This window comes from Fringilla coelebs, assembly GCF_963513975.1.
Source record: "Fringilla coelebs genome assembly, chromosome: 1".
Lineage (NCBI taxonomy): Eukaryota > Metazoa > Chordata > Aves > Passeriformes > Fringillidae > Fringilla > Fringilla coelebs.
The window spans coordinates 70241309-70262928 of record NC_140028.1 but is presented as its reverse complement, the minus strand read 5'-3'; the positions used below and the strand labels follow the sequence as shown (position 1 = coordinate 70262928).

Sequence of the window (21620 nt, the reverse complement as noted above, 5' to 3'; positions counted from 1 at the left end):
AATGAAAGGATTCTTATTTGCTGCTACAGAGGGAGCCTCAGAAAAAGCAGATATTTTCTTTTGCATTTCTAAATCTCTAGAAGAGCTACTGTTCAATGCATCTCCAAACTCACCTACAAAGCAAGCCAGAAGGTGTAGATTAATCACAAGGGCTTTTCTGAAAATTCTTATCACTGGGAATTTAGAATGGGCTATGTGTTTTGTGAGGTGAAGGTCTGGTAGTTTCCAGTAGCTCACATGACTTACAAATATGCCTAAGAAGACTCTTTCTCACAGGAAAAGGAAAACAAAAGGGCCTCAAATTTTTTTTTTCCATAGCCTTCTTCCATTCTACACTTTTCTTTTGTTGACAACTGTTCTGGCCAGAAGCCAAGAAAAATATGACTTATTTCAATACCATGTTTTACATTCTGGATAAACATTACCAGTGGTATTTTCTCATACACGCTTTTTTTTTTTTTTTGACTTAGGGAAGAACTTGATAACCTTTACGCTGCCTTCCTGGTTAAAATATGAGGTGCTAAAAATACAGCACTGGTGAGCATTTAGCCCAAGCTCGAAATGGCAAATGCGCACGGTTCCTGGAAGCCTGCGCACATATTACTTATGCAGATTAGCAGAGATTTGTGCAAGAGCACAGAACGAAGCAAAGTGACTACTAAACTACAGCATTTAATGTTCCACTGAGCTCAGGCTACAACGCCTAATTACTCCTTGGCAGTCATTTGCGCAGTTGGAGACAAAATGAAACTTACAGCAGCATTTTACCAAATTAGTGCCATGAGAGACATACATTTACGAGAAGGTTAACATTCTAAGAGAGAGAGAAATTTCTCTGCTAAAACTAGCTGGAAATGCTGCTTAAAAATAAACCCAGACTGGTGGTAAGACAAGGGATTTGCAATGAGAAAAGCTGCCATTTTGTTATAGTCAAAGCAGGTTTACCTGTGGGTCCATAAATGATAAATCTGACCCAAGTTTCTCTGAGCACTTCTTGGGAGGTCTGGTGAGCCTCATCTACGGCACCAGAGGTAGAGACCACACCTCCCACCACACCTGCCTAAAGACAACACAGACCCATGTAAACTGCAGAGAAGGGAGGGAGGAAGACATGCAATTATCCACATGCAGACACTTGGTGCCATTTAAATGCTGTAGGATGTTCAAGACATCTGTCTGGGGCTCTTAATGTGGAAGACAGGGAAACTTGCATCCTACCTGAATGGCAGCAGGTAAGAAGAAGCCTAGCAGCAGACACATCTCAGGTCAAGTGAATGTGGCTTGCAATCTCACTCATTTTGCACAGTATTTGCTATACTGAAAGACTTGAGAACGTGGCTCCCATGAACCTGTTACCAGGTGGGCTGGGAGGACGGAGCCATTGCAAAGAAATCAAATCCATACAGGCACACTGGGCAGTAGGACATGCAGGGATGTAGTGACAACTGTGAGGTACATTGAGAGCATTCAGCTTCTCACATGAGCCTGGGGCAGCTGAGAGGGACTGACCTACATGGAAAACTGACATGGTTACTCCAGTTGCAAAGACTGGGCTTTGGAACATTCAGGCTCCCTTCCCAGCTCAGACAGCTGTCCCAGTCTGGTACTGGGGAATTACATTACCTCATCTTTATGAGTTAATGTTTCCAAATCTGTCCTCTTTAAAATGAACCCATGATATTCACCTCTTACACAAATGCTGCAAAGGGAAATGCTTCTACCTCCTGTATATATAAAAGTGGGTGTTAAAGAAGAGAGTGATGCTGAAGGATTTCAAGTTGTAGGATGTATGGCTGAAGCTTTTAGAAAACAATTTGCTATTCAATCAGGCCAGAAAGATGGCATGAAGTGAACTCAGTGTTTTTATATATTCATTTTTGTGAGTGATGACGAAAACTACTCTTCAGAAGTGGAGGTAACTGTTTTCTGCATAAATCAATGGTTTCCACAATCTTAGAGACCATTTCTCCATTCTTTGCATTTCTTAGGCTAGGTAACTTTTTTCATTTCTATTCAAGGAAGTAATATAACTGCAGCAGGAGAGCAGCTAGAATAAGTGCTGGACAGTCTAGTCACCTAACTTGACTCCAGTCATGACCTGACCAGTGATATTTTCTGTTTCTACTTCCTCCAGTGAACTTGAGAATGAATTTTTAACCAAAGACTGTTAAAATTCAAAAGTTGTAGACTGAAAAATTCAGGACTGGCTAGATAGCAAAGTCATCACTTGTGTTTGATGCAAGATTTCTGAAATTGGCAGGCAACTAGGAAAGGGAAAAATAACACGGTCATATTCTGTTGAACACCAGATAACCTTTTTTATGTTCTTATACAATAAAAAAAAAGCTGCACCTATTTTTGAGAGCAAGATACAGGTATCACTTCCTTTCCATTTTTAGTTTGTTTTCTGTTTCCAGTTCTATGGGACTACATCAAACAAAGGTCTTTCACTGCATTTATATCTGTGCTGAATAAAATCATCAGATTGAATTTAACTATTTTTCAATCCTATAATACACAGGTCCAGTAGTGTCTTCAGATATGCTGCCACCCAATTAACAATAAGAACTTGAAAATAGAGGTGAGGAGGAAAATGAATCAATTTTTCAAAGGCAGCTGGGTTTATGGTCCTTTTACAATTTTCCTCCATGGTTACTGGTCAAGAATCTAAACAGAAAGCAAACGGATATGCTTTTCATAGTACCATTTTGTGTTCCAATGCTAGCAATCTCTAATTTGGTACATACCAGGGTGATTTAAGCTTCCAGAGTACCCAACATATGTCAGTTCCAGGTCCTGCTGCATAAGCAGCAGCTTGTAGTTGCTATAATGCGGATGCACCCCCGCTCCCCCTCCTCTGGCAACAGCTTCTCCACAGGAAAGCCCGTAGGCAGACAGAATGCCAGAAATAGTCAGGAAAGGGGACTAGCATGATTTAGATCTTAATACAGTCACATCACCTGTATAATGTAACACTGCAAGTTAAAAGATGGCAAGTTAAAAGATGGCACAGTCAAATAACTTCTCTTGATTTACACAGAAAAATAGAAACAGAAAAAGACCAGAGCTTTCCTCTCCCGTAAGCCAACCCCAGGCCTTTAGCAACCCAAGCTGCTCTATAATATTTAAAATATTCTACAGGTCCGAAGCACACAGTATTTTTCCAGTGGACGAGTTTAACAGAAAGGCTAATCAGTATTCTTGCCCTAGAATGACTGTGACTATCTATTACTTAACCATAATATCCATCATATCTTTCCTCCACGAAGATCTGCCAGCAAAAAAGTGCACAAAAGTTTCCAAATTTGAAGAGTTTTCTGGAACAAGGGGAAAGGGAAAGCCAGAGATAAGGAAGGAAAACTATGTAAGAAGCAGAGGCTTGCAAATCTGTCAGACATCTGGGTCTCAATTAAATAAATTTCCTTCCCTGAGGTTCTCCCTGTCACTTTAACCCTTTCTCTACTTTCCTGCCCATTGAAGCTATTTTCAAAAAAGTAAAACAGGCCTACCCAGTTAAAACAAAACCTCTCCTAGAGAGAAATAACAGAACTAAACTTTCTCCTGTTTCTCAGAGACAGTTACAAGTAATTACATGGAATGTGTTTGCGCACAGAGGTATATATAATACATACATACACTGCTATTTTTCACTGCAGTTTTTCTCTTCCCTTCCTGCCTTCTGCCACTCACTATTTTTATTTCTTCTGACCAGCTTCCACGCTGAATTCTCTCCAGCTACTGACTTCTCCTTCTGTCCTGTCCTTCCCAAGTGGAACACAAAACCCTGCAACATTTGAATGTGAATGGACTGAAAATTAAGCAGAACAGGTTCACCCACCCCTACCGTTTCAAGCTTTTGTTTTAAACTAACTCACCAAAACCCAAACAGTTTAGTAGCAAACAGAAAGTACTTCTCAGGTTGGTAACTAAGAGGACTGTCCTCCCAGCAGCTTCAGCTACCCTGACCAGAGCCAAAGGTAACAAATTCTCCCAAGAGAAAGGGAGGAAATGGGATTATCTCTGTCCAGACCCACAGCACAAACTGATCTCTGGAAGGTTCCCCCACCCCCACCCTATGTCCTCTACTAGCTGTACGTGAAAAAATATTCCTCTCTCATGGCTACTGAAGCAGACACTCAAGGGAGGGGAAAATCCCTTTCCGACTTTTAGAAGGTATTTTGTCTTTTTGCCACACACAAGCCTGTATTTATTTATCTTTAAAACTACAACGTTTCCTTCACATTTTAAAATACTTTTTTTAAACATTTCAATGCATTTAAAATATTTTCAGAATAAAAAAAAAAAAATTAGGTATTTTAAAGTTGTTTTTCTTCTCTGAGACAGGACAGCAGAACCACTCTTAGGAGTGACCCCCTTTAAAACACTGATTTTAGTTGCTTTTAAAGTTGAGAAGCTACATACCTCTGTGAGGTGACAGTCCACATGACAATTTATATCATGACCATAATCATACTATTATCTTATTTCAACCAAAATGTTTAAATGTCTTCCAAGAACAGAGTTTGCAGGAAAAGGTGAGCTGCATTCTGATACATGAAATTCTATTTAATACTCAGCCCTGTGAAAAAACAGTGGTCCTGGCACGGTCTATCTGTTCACTACTCTGCCTTGACTCTCTGCCCATCAGCTTTCCTTCCCTAAAACAGGAAAATGCCACCTCCACATATCACAGGAGCACTGTGAAGAGAAATGAATTAAAGTCTGCATAGCATGTGAATACCAGTGCAATGAGTAACATAAAGAGAGCCAAAGGAAATTAAGTAGTAATTAATTAATTCCAGAAGAGAATTTGAACTGAGTGAACAGCGGTATATCTGTCTTTTTAATTGAGTGCTGAAACTTAGAAAGAAAATAAAATCGAGTCCCATCCCTGTTACCAGAGACATTATCACACTGTACAAAAGGGGGGGAATTGACGTTAAAAGAGGAGAATCCAAGATTACACACAGAGCCTTAATATTGAAGTTACCTAACTTTGAGCACATGACCTAGCATTCCTAATAATATTATTTTAACATAATTTTTAATGTGTAATTATTTATAAAGCTCCAGACAGTAGGTGTGTATGATGCTTTACAGGCGTGTAAAATTGTCCGATCCCTGCCCCTAGGAGCTTGCGTGATGACACCACACATGGGATGGGAAAAGAGGGGGTATGGGAGGACAGGGTTGCAACACTGTGAGATCATGAGATGTACTTACTGCTACATAAGCAACATTTCAGCTTCTCTGTGGTTTTCTTGTTACTCATTTAACACTATATATTAAAATTTGGTGAACAGATACATAACACAAAGACATCAACTGTAAGAAAGGCTATGAATAAAGAGAACTATGTAGTACAATGTTCAGACTCAGCAGTTAATATTAAAACATTCACAGGCAAACGTTGCATGTAGTCAATTATTTATATGGGTTTAGCCCTTGGCACCTCCAGCTAAGGTCTGGATTCTGCTCCACCAGGCACTGTACAAATATATCGTGAGATATGATAGCTGTGTTAGGGTTTTTGCTGTAAAAAAACAGTCAGTGTCAGAAGGGGATCTCACAGGCAGAGAGACCAAGATGGTTTAACAGGTTGGAGGCAGAGCTAAGAGTAGGACTAGAGTGTTTTGACATTTGTTTTGATATTCTAATTGCTAATTAGAATGTATATTTGGATTATGATTGCTTGAACAAGAATCCCCAAACCTAACCAAACAAAAAGGAGTGCATTTTCAAGTTGCTACCATGAACAGAAAATTAAAACCATAGAGGAAAGACCCCAGCGTGGAAACCCTGGAATCCATGTACCTTCTTTTAGAGATTTCTGTTTCTGTGCTCTGGGAACTGAAGTAGATTAGAGCTCTGCTGTGCTGTTATATTTGTTTGTACAAAGCCCGTGGTTGGTGTAATTTCTGACCTGGCCACAATCTTACCCTGCTATGTGCAGACAAACATATCCCATGTCAGAGACTGTACCCTTAAATGCTCACAAGTTTCCTCAACTTCAGCAGCAGATGAAAACCCTGCTGTGATATTCTAATGCTATCAGATATTACAGCCACACCAAGACCACCTAGAACATCCAGTAAACAACCCCAGAAACCCTAAGAAAAATTAATTTAAAGCAAAACATGCAACTAATTGGAGGAAGCCTCACAGAAAAACATTCTTGATCTCCTGGAGCACAGGCTAACTCTTTGGAGCAAACCTAAATGAGAACTGGGGACTTGATTCTGCTCTTCATTGCAGTTCTTCACAATGGATGGGCAAAATACTACCTGGACATTTTTTACAGCCCTTCACACTCCAAATATAATTTGTTTCCACTTTAAGGGTACTTTTCACCATCTACCAGAGTACAACCCTATTTTAGCACATAGCACTATTAATACTTAGGAATTTATTTCACTGGCTGAAAAGCCCAATTTTTAGTCAGGTTTACAATTTAAAATGGCAACTAAATGTTTCCATTATTCTTATTAACCTTTTTTTCCCAAACCTTAGCCAAATTAGTCACTAAATAAAGTTTTTGGCTTCAGTAGAGCTCAGACTCAAGGAGAACTCAGCCTCACTACTGCTAACCCCTACTACATTACAGTAGCAACACATTGTTCCAATTTCTTAGTTCTTATTTCCTTTTAGAATTAGGTTTAGATCACCAGTGTACAAAGTAGAAGATAGAAAGGAATGAGTAAACTCTGTGTAAAATTTTCTTTTATATTTTGTAGCTTATGAAATGTACTTAAAACTCTGTATAGCTTGGTATTGGTTGGTCACATGAAGTGCATTTTGACTTGACTGGGGATTCATGAGGCTGGTTTGGTCCTGAAAGTAGCCCATTCATCACGAGCTATGTGGAATTTCTGAGTTCCCAACACATTTTACTAGTGGGGTTGCAGTTGTTCTGACAGTGAAAATGGAAATTGATGTTCTCCAAATGTGTCTGTACTCAAAATTGTACTAAGAATAGATTTATATCTGATTAAAAAAAGAATTTCATGCAAATAGTTTAAAAAAATACCTTTTATCCCTTTCATCTACACTTAGGAAGTGGCTTTTAAAAACTTAGCAGCTTGACCTCAAAAAGGATTTAGAGGACCACAATTTTCAAAGATGCTTTGTTTACAAAGATATGTTATGAGTGGAATTGGATTTACCTTCAAATATTACTGGCACATTCCAAGCATAATATTTTAAAGGATATTACTCTCAGCATCACTGTTGTGTCAGTGTAAGTGGTTGCTGGCATAAGATTAAAACACATCACAAATGTTAAGTTTTTGCTATATTGCTAAGCTGATCTGGAGCAATTCTGGTGTCTCAGAACCAAAAAAATAAATAGTATTTATGAAAAGTAACTGCATGCCCCAAACAACAACAACCTATTTCAGTCCCAAAACTCTGTTTTTAAATTACAGATATATTAGATAAATACATAATATTTAGCATTATAAAATCACAGAAAAAAACCCCAAACAACAAGTTGGAAGCCTAGCCCAATCTCCTGCTCCAAGCAGGGCTAACTTCAAAGCCAGAACAGGCTGCCCAAGGCTTCACCTGGCTGATTTCTGAGAATGTCAGACATGGAGGTTCCTCAACTTCTCTGGGGAACCTCTTCCACTGCTTAACCATTCCCATTTTGAGGAATTCCCTCATATTTCATTTTTATTTCCTTTAGAGAAGCTGGTGACAGTTGCTTCTTGTCCTTTCACACTGCATGCCTGAGAACCCTGATAGTCTTCCTTTTGTTAGGGAAAGACTGCAACCAGGTCCCTCCCTACCGGCATCGCTTTCCCACTGTGAGCAACCATTCCCCTCACACCTCATGTGCTCCAGTGCCCCAGCCCCTTCAGAGGCTCTCCACTGGACCCTCTCCAGTTTTCCAGTCTGTTTCTTGAACTGGGGGCCCAAGACAGGACACTGCAGCACTGGCCTCTCAGCACCTTCCTGACTGCAATGGGCAGTGCATCGCACTACACTTTCAGTTTCCACTCCTTTGGCTCAGCAAGACCCTTGGACCCAAGTCCTGATGGACAGCTTCTCTGTGCACTCTTTCCAGATAGTAAAAATTATGTGGGCTTGCGGGGTAAGGGCAATTCTAAATGTCATAGATAGAACATGCATCTTTGGCCGAGGTGAAAGATGGAGGGAATACCGACTTTCAAGAGGGAGTGTGTCACAATGACCTGTGATTAATCCTTCATTTCATCAAAACATCAGAAAAAGTTCCCCCCAAATTGTAGTTGATTAACATTGTTATTACAGGGCTTTGCTTTGATGTCTTTGGTCAACGAAATGCTAACTTCCTCCTCCCCCACTGAACATGCATGTGTGTTTTTCAAACCACTTTAGGTCCTGCATTTTGAAGAAAGTTGGGACTTTCTTCAAAAAAAAGCCGACTTACCTCAAAAGGACCAATCTAAGCCTACTGAAATTAATGGGTTGCTTTTTTGGATCAGGTCTGGAATGTTAATTGCAGTTACTATACCAGCCTATCTAATCCTTCCAATAGAAACTGCATCAGGACCTAAGACCCTGCAAAAGGAAAAATCACAAGGATAATGTATTCTGGAGCAAGTATCTAAGTGAGGCTTGACCTTGTCCCCATTGATACTGATGGATAAATAAAAACCTCAAGATCATTCCAGTAGGTTAAATACTGACTTTGGACTAATTTATCCCTAAGTTATCACCCACTGCATGATCCAAGATGAAGTTCTCACTCAGAAATGTGTGGATGGAAATAACTAGGTCATGATACAAGCTTTTATGAAGAGGGTACAGATTAGCAGCTGAATGGAGAGAGACCAGAAAGCACAGACTTTGTGTCAACTGAGAATTCAGAGGAATTTCTGGCCCCTGTCCCATGACTCTGCAGCATCACACAGAGCGGATCCCTGTCAGGATTACCAGGCCACCCTCCTTGCTGGAGACACAGCTTCCTATTTGGCCAGCTTGTATTTGCAAAGTCCTATAAATTTTGGGTTCCCTTTGCAGCTCTGCCACCAACTATGTGAGTTTTGGCAAACAAACAGTGTCAGAGTAATTTGTGCCCGAAGGCAGTTTCTAGTTAAACTCCAGGTTCTCGTATTTTCTTGCAAAAACTGCAGAAAAATGTTTGTTTATGGTAAAGAAAAAAAAAAAAAAAGGGAAAAGAAAAGGAAATACATTGAAAAGACCCCTACCCCAAAGTATAACACCAGTGGAGGTTAGCATTAGGTGAACAGATATATATACGCATATAAATATATATGTGTGTATATATATATATAAAATATATATATGTGTGTGTATATATATATATAAAAAAATATAAAAATATATAGGTGTGTGTGTATAAGTATATATATATATAGATATATATATGCAAACATTTCCAAACCAATCTCCAGTCCTTTTCCACCTGGCTTTCAGTGGCTTGAATTTTCCATTATATGACCTGCATGCAATATATGGTAACTTTTTTTAAAAACTTCAGGCGCTATAAGAAGTACAAAATAAAACAAACTGTAACAGAATTATTTCATATTCCTTGAAGAAATCAACTCTGGAGGGCAGCGGTCTTTTGCAAGAAATGTAACTGCAAGTTCAAACAGAAAAGTGACCTTTGCCTGTTGCTACAAGTATGTTGCTCGAGGGGATTTGGCAGTGAGCTTTTCACTGGGAGGAGTCCCTTGGCATTGGTACTGGTTTATGAAAGAGCAGAAGAAAGTATAAGTTGGTTTTCTTAAATGAGTCCCTACCAGGAGGACAAGCGCTGGTGGCAAGTGGATGTTTACCTCAGCGGAGCACGGTCAGGTCCCACGCTGTCGCAGTAAGCGTTCTGCACGGGGCCCGTCTCTGTGCCACACACGGCATCTGCCTCGGCTGGGTCCGTGTAGCCATTGACCAGCCTGATGTCTCTCAGCTTCATATTGTCATTTTGGGACTCCAGGGACACAATGTCAGACGGGGAGCTCACAACGCCCGAGTCCTCCGTGGTGTCCTCTGATGCAAAGCAGCTGCTTTCTGACGCCGTTTCTTCCACCTCCGATAGCCCCAGAACCGTGTCATCCGCTACATAAACATTATCATGTGCAGACAGCAGGCTCTCTAAATGAAATACAGCAAGGAAAGTTAGCTGGAAGTCATCAGTACATAAATCAAAGAGCTGTCCCTTTGTAATTGGAAAAACCCACATGAAGTGCATTAGAAATGTGAGGGAGGGTGCTCAGTATTTGTATATAAGATAAAGATGATTTGAAAAGTGACAGAAATTATGTCCTTTGCTTTTAGAGATGTGGTTTGCTATGCCGGTCCTCTGGGGTTTGGGACTTAGAGCTTCCAAATCAGTTTCCTTAATTCTCTGAAGAAACAACTTTCCAGGGACAGTTTCTTAAGGAATTAGACTGAAGTTTAAATAACATGGTTCAAGAAATCTTTCCTGTTACTCCTTATGGTGACATAATCTCATTATTTCTCTTCTCTTCTATGGCAAACAGATAACATTTCCAATAAGAAGTCTGTGTACAGGTAAAAATGGGCAGCATTTTCCAGTCAGGACATTTAATTGGCAAACTAGACCTACTCCTGGCCCAGTGGGTGTCACTGATTTTATCACCCTTCAATTTTCTATTTTTCAAAGCACACAAAATCTCCTAATAAGTGTACAGAGAAGTAGACAAATAAATTATGGAAAGTAAAATATAAACTTTTCCAATGTTTAGATATTTATACAGGAGATCATGGGTTACGCCCTTTGCAGTTTAATTCGATTAAAAGCTGCAAATTTTGAGAGGAGATTTGATACAGTATAAATTCTTGTACCCTGTTTTACTTTGGTTTCCATGAGCTACCCCTTTTTGTGTTTTTTGATAAAAAACACAATTCTAATTTCTATTAAGAAATGTACTCAATTTCATCCTGCAATTATGTCACTAAAGGAGAGCTCCCAACCAGGTCAATAATTTCAGTACTGAAATTACTGAGTGACGAAACAGAATCAAGCCCAAACACACTTCTCCTGATCAAAAGGAATCAATAAAGACTAATCTAAATGTTTAATTTGGAATTATAAGTGTGCTCCATTCTCTTCTTGAACCTCGGTAAGCAACAGGAAGATTAAACAACAGTTTATGGTCTGATCTTCCAGACACTTGTGGTGGATGTTAATTACATGAGAAATCCAAGGTCTGCAAGCGTGACTAAGATTAAACATACACTTCACTGTATTTTAGGTTTGGAATTAACAACTTTTTGGAGAATACGTGAAGCTATAGCTACACAAAAATTATCAACAGAGAGAAATACTTCTGAATTCTGTATACACAAAAGATTTTTTTTCAAGTCAGAGAACTGAAAACAACTTTGTCCCAGAATGTCACAGAAATAATTTTGTCAGGGTATAGCTTAGCAGTGAAGCTTTGAGTAAAACCAGAATAAAAATCAAGACAACATTCTCCTTGACTGAGGTTACAAGATGCCATTAAGTACTGAAATTGATTTCCGACAGTAGAAGCAATAAAATTCAGAGGGTTACAAATCATCATTAAACTTTTAAGTGCTGTCAAGAATTGATATTAATGATGGAAGATGATCCAAAGTATTGCAACTTTGGAAGCAACGTTATTTGATTTCTTTGACCTTATTTTCTGTAACATTAGTTCTAGATTCTGGATATAGTCTCAGAGATTATTCCATTTTAAAATGATAATTACAAGAACAAAGTATGTGCCACTGAATGGATTTGAGTATGCTAGCCATAGAACTACAGTTAGCAAAACACCAGCACGAAGAATAAATATGAATAGTTTGACATTGAACATCAAATAATAAAACCCCACAAAAACTCACTGTGAACAAACAGGGGTGAGTATATGGCTTCTTGGCTTTTAGATAAACAAGAAAAAAAGCCCAGTAACAAACATTAGTAAAAGTTACAATATGTTAAAACCAGGAAAAAGTAGTATAACAAAGAAATCAATTTATAGAGTGGAAGTTGAAGAGTGAAAGCACACAGGAAGATTTTGAAGTAATGCACAATGCAGTATGTATACCTTGATGCAAAGAGACCTCTCTGTAATACATGACAAATCTATTGTCACATGGATGCCATAAATGACCTCCATCCTACAGCTGGCATAGCAATTTATAGCCAAGTACCTACTCCCAGACCCTGACATGAGGGGGGCAGCCTTTTCCTCACTCGCTGTCTCTTGCATTTCCTCATCCTCTTCTTGCCTGCCTGCAACTATTTCCTGCATCTTTCTGCTCAAGGATTAAGATCCTTTTGGTCACAGAGCCCTACTTGCCTACTGCAGTAATAATAACACTCAAGTCTCTCCCTGCTCTGCTGCAGGATCCCCAACTCCAGCCCACTGTCCTCACATGTTGACAAACAGAAGGAAAACCAATCTCTCATTATCAGACTTCACGGGCGAACTGATCCCTGTTACGTCTGGATCTTGGCAGCTGAATCACCCAGGCCAGAATAAGAACCCCCTCATTCAACAGCAGTTTTATCGTAAAGCATGGAAATACAAATAGACATCTTTCTATTCAATGATTAAATTCCCAAAGCTCAAGCAAAACTAAAATGTTCCCCTTTTTTCAAACCTATTGGTTTGACAAAGTGCTTCCCTACTTTTTATCTTCACCAAGAAGATTAATAAATTCTTAACACAGTTAACACATGGCACGGAATAGAGTTATTGGCTGAGACAAACCATTTTGATTGCCACTACTACTTGTCTGAACATGAAAGCACACACATAAAACATGACTGTGATGGTTCTGTGTCATGTTAACAACCTTGTTTCAGCTAAGAGCAGCACTAAAACACCCCTGTTTCAAATCTGAGCCATTCTTGGATGGATTAAGTAAGAACTATTCTTCCTCCTACATGCTTGATTAAGTCTTCACTGGTGCAAACTGAAGATGGGATGGGCATTATTGGGTAATGACACATGACATGAAGAAAGCTTACCTCAACATTACTGAGTGGTCTTGTCTTCAGGAGACCAAAAATACTTTATAAAGCTTTCTAATTTTACAAGGAGAACAGGATAACATTTAGTAGTAGATGTGATTCTGTCTTGCAATTTTTTTTGCATTTTTTTTTCTCCACCCCACACTAACAAAGTGATGGCACTACTGAGGTTTTTTGTTGGTCAAATACAGAAAAAAATCTCACATTCTTCCTGTCTTTCCTCTGTCATAATACTTAGACAAATTCAGGCTCTGATCCCCAGGACCTCATGTAGGCATATCCAGGTTAAGAAAGAGTATTCAGCAAGTACTTCAGAATTGAAAGCACAAATTATGACTGCCACAGATAACATAGTTATTGAAAGATTTCTATACAGAAGGCTGAGTTTCCAAACATATAACAATTTTCAGTAACATAACCCTATTCACTGGTATCAGGTGGGGTGTGGTACTGAAAAGCACGTAGAAGTCAGTCCATGGTCTCCAAGCTATTCTTAAATCTCCATGGGACATCTCCCCCCCACATTAAATTGAGAGAGTCCCTCAAAGCCTTGCATTGCTGCTTACCTATATCCTGCTTTAGGGTGCAGACACTGCTAAGCACACATGAGTGCTGTGCCAGGGATCTCCCCAGATTTGCAGAAGCAGACTGTCGCTGCACAATTAGGTCAGCCACAAGTTACAAAGGCTTTCTTGCAGAGGGGGACGGACTGGGACGTCTGTTTGCAAAAATGTTGCCCATGATCACCAAGAGGGAAAGAGGAGAGTAGCTCATGAGTAAGGAATGTGAGCTTCTTGTTTAACACAAAAGAGATCTTGTTGCTTTAATCTCAATAGCCTGTAAGCAATTAGGAAAACACTGAACTTTGAGTTTAGAGGAGTCGTATCTGCACTCGTGCAGTTTGATATTGCATATATGTACACATTACTCATCTAAAATGCCAATGATGGGGAGACAGATAAACCTCACCTGGTTAAAATCTGAATCAGCACTTTCAGAAATGAAGATTTAATTCAATATGTGAAGACTTCCATGGGTAAAATACTCACTCTGATTACTACTATGAAAAGAACTACTATCAAAATTGAATTAGACCAGAATTGGACATAAGTGTTCAGAAGATCCCTATCCCATCTGGACTTAAAAAATCAGTCACCAAAGCCCAAGTCATCACCCCTTCTGAGTCCAATTTACAAAGAGTGTAAATCCTAACTGTTGAGGAAGTGCTGTGACCTGGTTTTACAGCTCTGCTGATGTTTTGTTATTACATTCAATAAGGACAGACATAAGATGTAACAGTTGATTCCACCCTTACATGATGAGTAATCTGAGCCTCACAATCATTTTAGAGATGCAGAGTTTCTCTAACTTATCTAACTCTTGCTAACATGTTGGTAATTGTTTTACAATTTCTTTCATCATTTGTTCCACTGCCAAAGAACTTCCTTTTCATGGACTAAAATTGCTTTGCTGTAGTCCAAGTGGTCTATTATAATGAAGTTGTAAAAAATTACCACAAACTTCATGATAATAAAGAATATTAATTCTTATAATGACCCCCAAATTATAACACAATTCTTTCACTGATAGCACTTAAAGCTTCTATCTGGAGAAAGAAACACTGCTCTAATTATTTGTCCTGGCAGTAAAAAGTTGAGACCACCACAAAAGACCAGTATTAAAATACTGTGCATTTTTTTTCATATGCTTGGAAGAAGGCTGATGGAAGAAACAGGAAAAGATAACATTTGTCATGGCAATTATTTATAGCGATTATGAAAATGAAGAACACAGGATTAGCTTCAGGGTTTTCACACAGGTACAATATGTTCTTGTTACATTTTACTCATTTTTCTCATGGATCAAAAACCGGTATATAGAGATACGTGTTAAAGATCACTCAATGAGCAGATAAAGCAGCACACAGACTGGGTGGTCTTCTCTCTATCATAATTAAAATTTTAATTTTAGCCTATTTGAACCTACATGCATAATTTCTTCTTTTTTAAAAAAATTCAGAGAAACAAAGAGAAAATAAATGACCACTGTTATACTTCAACAATATCATGAGAGGAGTGGGGGAATGGATCAATTCCAAAGCACTCCTCTCCCAACTTCTGGAACTGCCTTGCAGAAAATCAAAAAGAGGCCAGGAAATACTGAGCTGAGGTACCATGCTCTGCAGCTCTAGCTCTCCTCCAAAATGAGGATGTAGAGCAGCTTAATGTTGGCTTAGTTTATTTAGGTCACAGAATCACAGAACAGTTTCATTTGGAAAGAACCTCTGGAGGTCACCTAGTTCAATGTCCTCCTCAAAGCAAGGCTATCTTCCAGCTTTGACAAAGTAGCTCAGGGCCTTGAACAGCTTAGCTTTGAAAATCTCCAAGCATGAAGACTCTGGAAAAAATAATGAATCATTCCCTGGGCAGCATCTAATGCTTCTCCCACTTAAGAACATTATTTTAATGTCAACCTAAAAAAATTCTAGCTGCAACTTGTCACTGTTGCAGTCTTATTATCTTTCTGCAGCGAATCTCAGAGAAGAATCTGTCTCAGTCTTTCCTCTTCCTTTAGATGCAAGACAGCATTCAAACTGTCTTTCCCCTTCCCTTCTGCAGGGGAGAGCTGAACATGCCCTGTTTCCTCAGCACCTTAATGCACATCCTTGATGCTTTGTGCCAGACTCTGTTGCCTCTGCTCTGGTGTGTCAATATCTTGTTACACAGAACTCAGAACTGGACACACTTTTGGATAATGGAGTCACATATGGCTTCATGGTAGCCAAGTAAAGGGGAATAATAATTTCCTGTGATCTGCTGGCTGTGCTCTTGCTAGTGCAACCCAGCCTGTGGTTAGTGCTTCATCACTGCAAGGGCACGTTGCTGACTCACACAGTCCTGCATGCGACTTCCAGTCTCACATAATGAGATATTTTCAGTCTCCTTCCTAGTCTTATGCCCCATCCTCATGTTTTCCAATAGGCTCTTTAATTGAAGTCATTCTCACTGCAAACCCTGCAAACAAAAGTAAATCCATTCCTTTACATGCTAGCCAATAACAGAAATTAAAAGACTCACAAAGGATGTGTCTCACCAGACATATCATCAGAAAGGTACAAATGGAGTGTCATTAGTTACACCCTGTGAATCTTCAGCATTTCCACAGTCAGTCCCAAACTAATGACAGTTAATTCAGCTACTTAGGTCTGTTCTCCTATGGTTGAAAAATAAAAGAAACGTGGATTCATTTAACCTGCCTTATGAATTTGAGGTAGTCAAGCACTTCCCTTGGGGTTAAAATTGTCTGCTGTTAGTTGATAACACAACAGAAAAGTATTGTAACTTTCACAAAAGCTTTTTTGGCAGTGGAGTTTCCTACACCAAAGGCAATACAAGATAGGATCAAGCCAGGGAATGAGAAGTGAAGAGTGTTCCAGTCCCTCCATTGTTTTTTCCATGTACAAGCAGCTGTGAAGATCTGTGCACTAATGTTTGCTTTTCCATTCAAATATATACTGAAAATTATCGTGAAGCCTCTTTCTCAAAACACAACCTAAAATGTCTGCTGGCTCTAGAAAGTCTCAGAGGAAGCTACCCTTGCAAGTAAATGTCTGCTACCCTCTCCCATTTCAGACCCTTATTTTTACCACCTGCCAAACAAGCAAAGAAAGATTTCTCAACTAATGCAGCACAGATTTTCAGACAGGGGAAAATCAACATATTGGACTTTATTATTCCTATTTCTTTCCCACAATCCTTTCTTCAGTGACTGAAAAAGACTCTCTGACCCCTGCAAAGCCCATTTGACCTAGAATGCTGCTGCTATTGCTGAACTGCTTTTCATCCTCTCTGTTTTGGCACCCTCTTGAACCCACTAGCTCCTTGCTTTTATAAAAGCCTTGTTTGGACTCTCTGACAACTCTACATCATAGCTAGTAACTGGCCTTCCTTATTCAAAGGGATCAGATGTCATAAAAGCAACACAAAGAGCAAAATGCTCTTTGACAGAAAAAGGATCATGTGTCAAAGTAGATCTTTCCTTGATTAACCAGAGAACATTGTCACTTGGCTTTGGGAAGGACAGATTTTAGAAAATGAACCAGTAGTGTGAGTTGTTCATTTCCTTTTGTACACAATGAAGTATGATGGGGAGAGTTTCACAACCGTTCCTGGTGTTCGCTTTCTGCGGTCAACAGCAAACTAGAATGATTCACAAGGTGATTTCAGGGCTCTGGACGGTCCCTTACTTCAGGTGAGGAGAGGGGCAGGGTTCCTAATCTGTGGAGTTCAAAAAGACTACAAACAAGCAGACAATGTAGGTTAGAGGAGGAAGATAACACAGAAATATATTTAAGAGCAATTATAGATAACTTCAAACTTGCACTTTCATAAATCACCATGTGTAACACTGGCGACACGCTGTGTTAAATAACAGGGCTCTTTGGGGGTGTTTGCAGGACAGGAAAATCTAGATCTATAACCAGAAACTGCCCAGTATAATGAGCCTGGTGAAGAAATAACCCACTTTCCTTGTTTTGCAACGAATTATTAGTCTTAAGTGATAGATTTGGGCAATCCACATCATTTTCAGAGGTGGTCGGCTTTCACTCAGGCATACTGTAGCATCTAAACAAATGGAGTGTGAAGGTGATTTTCATGAGCCACCTTAGAGAATATACTCTATAAAATTGCTTGAAAAGCATATGAAGTGTAATGATTAAAACCAGAAATGATCAGTGTACCTATGCAATAAAACAATGTTTTATTAGGTGATTTTTAAGACCACAGAAAAAAGGCTATTTGCCCAACTTTTCTTTTTAAACTTCACTGTCTTTTTATCTTTTTCCGCTTGTGCACTCTGCATCAATTATTATCTTCCTTAGTTTGTTAACAATTCCATAAAATCTCTACTGCAATTTTATATTTATAGCATCATCCACAGGAGAAAAACATAAAACAATTTTGCATTGTAATTATCCTTTTCTTCCCCAGCAACTGGCTGCCAGGAAACTCAGCAAAGAAGAGACACAGAAACCCAACCCTAAACCAAGCACACATGCACATATGTACAGGCACCCTTGTGAGATTTAAGAGCTCTTTCCAGAACTCTACTCCCAGTTGTATATTTATTTCTTAATTAAAAGTGATTAAAAATTAGGAAGGGTGAAAGAGAATCAGATCAATCTGTAATAATCTATTACTGAAACCATTAGGCATTACTCACATATAAATAAAAAATTTTGAACAGCTGCCTTCTAATTCTGGGGACAAATTATACTTGTCTTGGGCACAGGAGCACTTCTACTGGGAACTGCTGCACAACTGAGAAAAAATCTTCCTATCAATGCAGACTTACTGGCAGTAATGACAACAAATACAGGTTTTGCTTAATACTAAAAGCTAAAAGTGAACTACAGGCTAGAGTGATGATTAACAGAATGGGATTTCATCACTCTTGCAGAACCCTCCAGTTCCCCCTTCAGTGCATCCATCATTTCCCCTTACATCTCTTTCTCTTTTTATAGGATAGTACCTTAGCATAATCTGAAGTCAGACAGAGCCCTGAGAAAATTTTGTGAACAAACCACCTAACTTACAATTAAAATGGCACAAAATGACTCCATTTAATAGGCCAAAACATATTTCAGCCAAACCACCAACAATGTAAATATCTACGCAGATTTTCAACAGCTAGCTCCAAATTTAGATATGAAAACATTTTAATACACCTCCATAGCATACAGACACAAAACTCTACTCTGACCTCTTTTGATGTACATTAACTGATTCCTCTTGGACCTCCTGATCAGTGGAAAACATGCTCCTGCCTCCAAGAGGCTTTTCAAAAACTTGGGCTGGTGGTTTACTTCAGCAATTATATTTCCAGAAATATTTTAACCTAGAAGAGCATGGCTTTTTTCTGAGTTATAGCACATTTTACTGCACATTCACACTGAATTACTCTGCTATTGTACTTCTCAGAGCTGTAAGACATCCAATTATGTCAGTAAAAGCATAAAGCTAGTCAGACACTACTTTGAGTATGTGAACACTTCTCATCACTAAAATAGTCTGCCTTCTGAAACTGCCCAGTAAAGAAAAAATTATTCTTCCAGGGAAGAAAACTAAGGGTTGGAGTACACATAGCGTCTCCCTGAAGTTCTTGTGTGGTACCTTCTGCAAGGGCATTGTAGCATTTTCAAAGGATGTTTCCTAGGCCATTTGAAGACCAGACTCCTGTGCTGGGATGAGGACAAACCAAGAGCAGTGAGGCCAGGACAGTGCATGCCAATCACACTCTCCACCCAAAACACTGCCAGGCACCCCTGGATCTAAACTAGCAGGAAACAGGCACACACATGCTGCAGAGGACCACCAGGGCAATTGGTTCTATGGAATTGTAGCAAGAGACAGACTTCTTTTTCAGTGACACAGACATGGGCAAGCAATCACAGCAAAGGACAAGAGTCAAACGCAGGGAGGGTGTCATGAGTCCAGAGGAGGGCCATGAAGATTGTCAGAGGGCTGGAGCACCTCTCCAATGGAGACAGGCTGAAAGAGCTGGTTTGTTCAGCCTGGAGCAGAGAAGGCTCCGGGGAGACCCCATAGCATGCTTCAGATCTTTGAAGAGGGGCCTTCCAAAACAGCTGGAGAGGGATTTTTCACAAGGACATGTAGTGATAGGACAAGAGGGAATGACTTTAAACTGGAAGAGGGTGGGTTTAGAATAGACATTGTGAAGAAATTCTTCTTTTTGACATTGCAACAGGTTGTCCAGAGAAGTTATGGATACCCTATCCCTGGAAGCATTCAACGTCAGGTTGGATGAGGCTTTGAGGAACCTGGTTGAATGGAATCTATCCCTGTCCCTGCAGGGGTGTTAGACTATAGATGGTCTTCAAGGTCCCTTCCATCCAAACCACTTAATGGTTTTTGGTACTGTGACACCCACACACTATCCGTGAAGTGATCTCTCCAGCAGTGCACACTGAAGGTCTCCCTGGGAGCCTAGTAAGAAGGGGAACACTGGACCAGTAGAGAACAAAGCGCTCACAGAAGAGCACTGCTGTCATGCCACCACTCCTCTTTGGCAGCAGATGGACTACATCAGATTATTTCAGACATAAGTAGAGATAGAAATACTGAAGTCAGAGCTGAATTTGGCCTGCTCTTCCACAGTCCTCGTGTGAAGTCAATTATCTCATCAATCATGCTTTGCCCTGGGGCTCTCTTTCCCTATTAACTTGAAGAAATGCAAACATGCAAGAGCGGTAACTGGATGTTACGCTTTGTACTGATTTGTGGATAGTAAAACATTAATGGCAGTGCCATCTCTGGTGAACAATAGCCTGATGCAAGAAATGGGTCATCATCTGAACACCCACTTGGAAAAAAATTTCCCCTTTCATATTACGTGCTGTCAGTATCAGACCCTGCTTCCACTGCAGCAGTTAGGTTCTGCCCCTGACTTCAACAGCAGCAGGATCAGACCGTTCACTGATTAAAATGCAAAGCTGCAGATATCTCCTGCATGGGATGAATCCCCACAGGGAAAATTTGTCTGCATTTTTATTCATGTGAAGAATTTTAAGGCTTTCATTTACACAGTTCATTCAATAATAATGTGCATGCTGTATAATGGGGTACCTGATTAAGCATGCTTAAGTGCTTTGCTGGAGCAGGGCCATTTCTAGAATTTGAAGGTTTGCTATGATCACACGCTCAAAATAGGCAAGCTAGTTTAGGGAATTTCTCACCTGAGTCAATGGGCTTAAATAGGATCAGCATAAAAGGGGGAAATTTGGAAATGCATTTGAGTTTCTTTCTTTTCAGCATCAGTTCCTCCTCAAATTAGACTGAGAAGGTCACCCAATTGTAGGGTTTAAGCTTGTCTATGAAACCCTCCAGTAACTTTTAAAGTGGCTACCAGCTTCTCCTGAATGAATCAGGAAGGATAAGAGCCTGAAGTTCAGTTACAAAAGTTTAATAAAAAGGTAGAAGGACAGAGCACGCAAACTTTCTTCATCTACATGTAAAAGCTTATTTTGTATTATCTACCAGGGATACTGAGAGAAGGATGCTATGAACAACTGCAAAACTTCAACCCAACCCATGTGTGATGGGGTTTAGACATCAGAGAATTCAGTCATTAATACAGAAGTTCAAAAGAAATGCTTACTTGATGTGGTCTGGAGGAAGAAAAGAAGAAAAGAAAGAAGAAAAAAAGAAAGGAGAAATTCTCAAATCTTTTTGGTTTTGAAAATCAAGAACCTCAAGGTCCTGGGATTTTAATCTCCATCTATTTTCCCTCTTTTTATTCATTATTATTCTCTCTCTTTCCTGTTCTTATCCCTAATTAAAAAATCAAAGACTATTAAAAAAAAGAAAAGGCACCTTCTTTTTTAATCTCCAAAGAACCAGGTAATTTCTTTTCCTAAAGCCATTAACTAAGACGTGTGCTTGAAAAATTTTTTAGCAGGTGTGACTGGCCACTGTTGCACTTTGTACAGTACAGTTTGTACAGTAATGCTCCAACATAACCTTAATTCTCCTGGTTAGTCATAATTTTAGCATGGTATTATAAAACTTTCCACTCACCTTAGAGCAGCCCCTATCAAACCAGCACAGAATCAAGCTGGTGGTTTGTT

The 21620-nt window shown here is 39.5% G+C and overlaps 1 protein-coding gene across 1 annotated transcript in view; it reads right to left on the bottom strand.

Annotated features, from left to right (window-relative positions):
• COBL (cordon-bleu WH2 repeat protein) overlaps positions 1–21620 on the bottom strand; it is a gene marked incomplete at its 3' end in the record, with an annotated part of 151478 nt that overhangs the window by 11293 nt on the left and 118565 nt on the right. The window contains exon 11 of the mRNA XM_084205578.1: positions 9786–10098. Within this exon, the coding sequence (XP_084061704.1) occupies positions 9786–10098 (313 nt within the window). The remainder of the gene's footprint in view (positions 1–9785; positions 10099–21620) is intronic.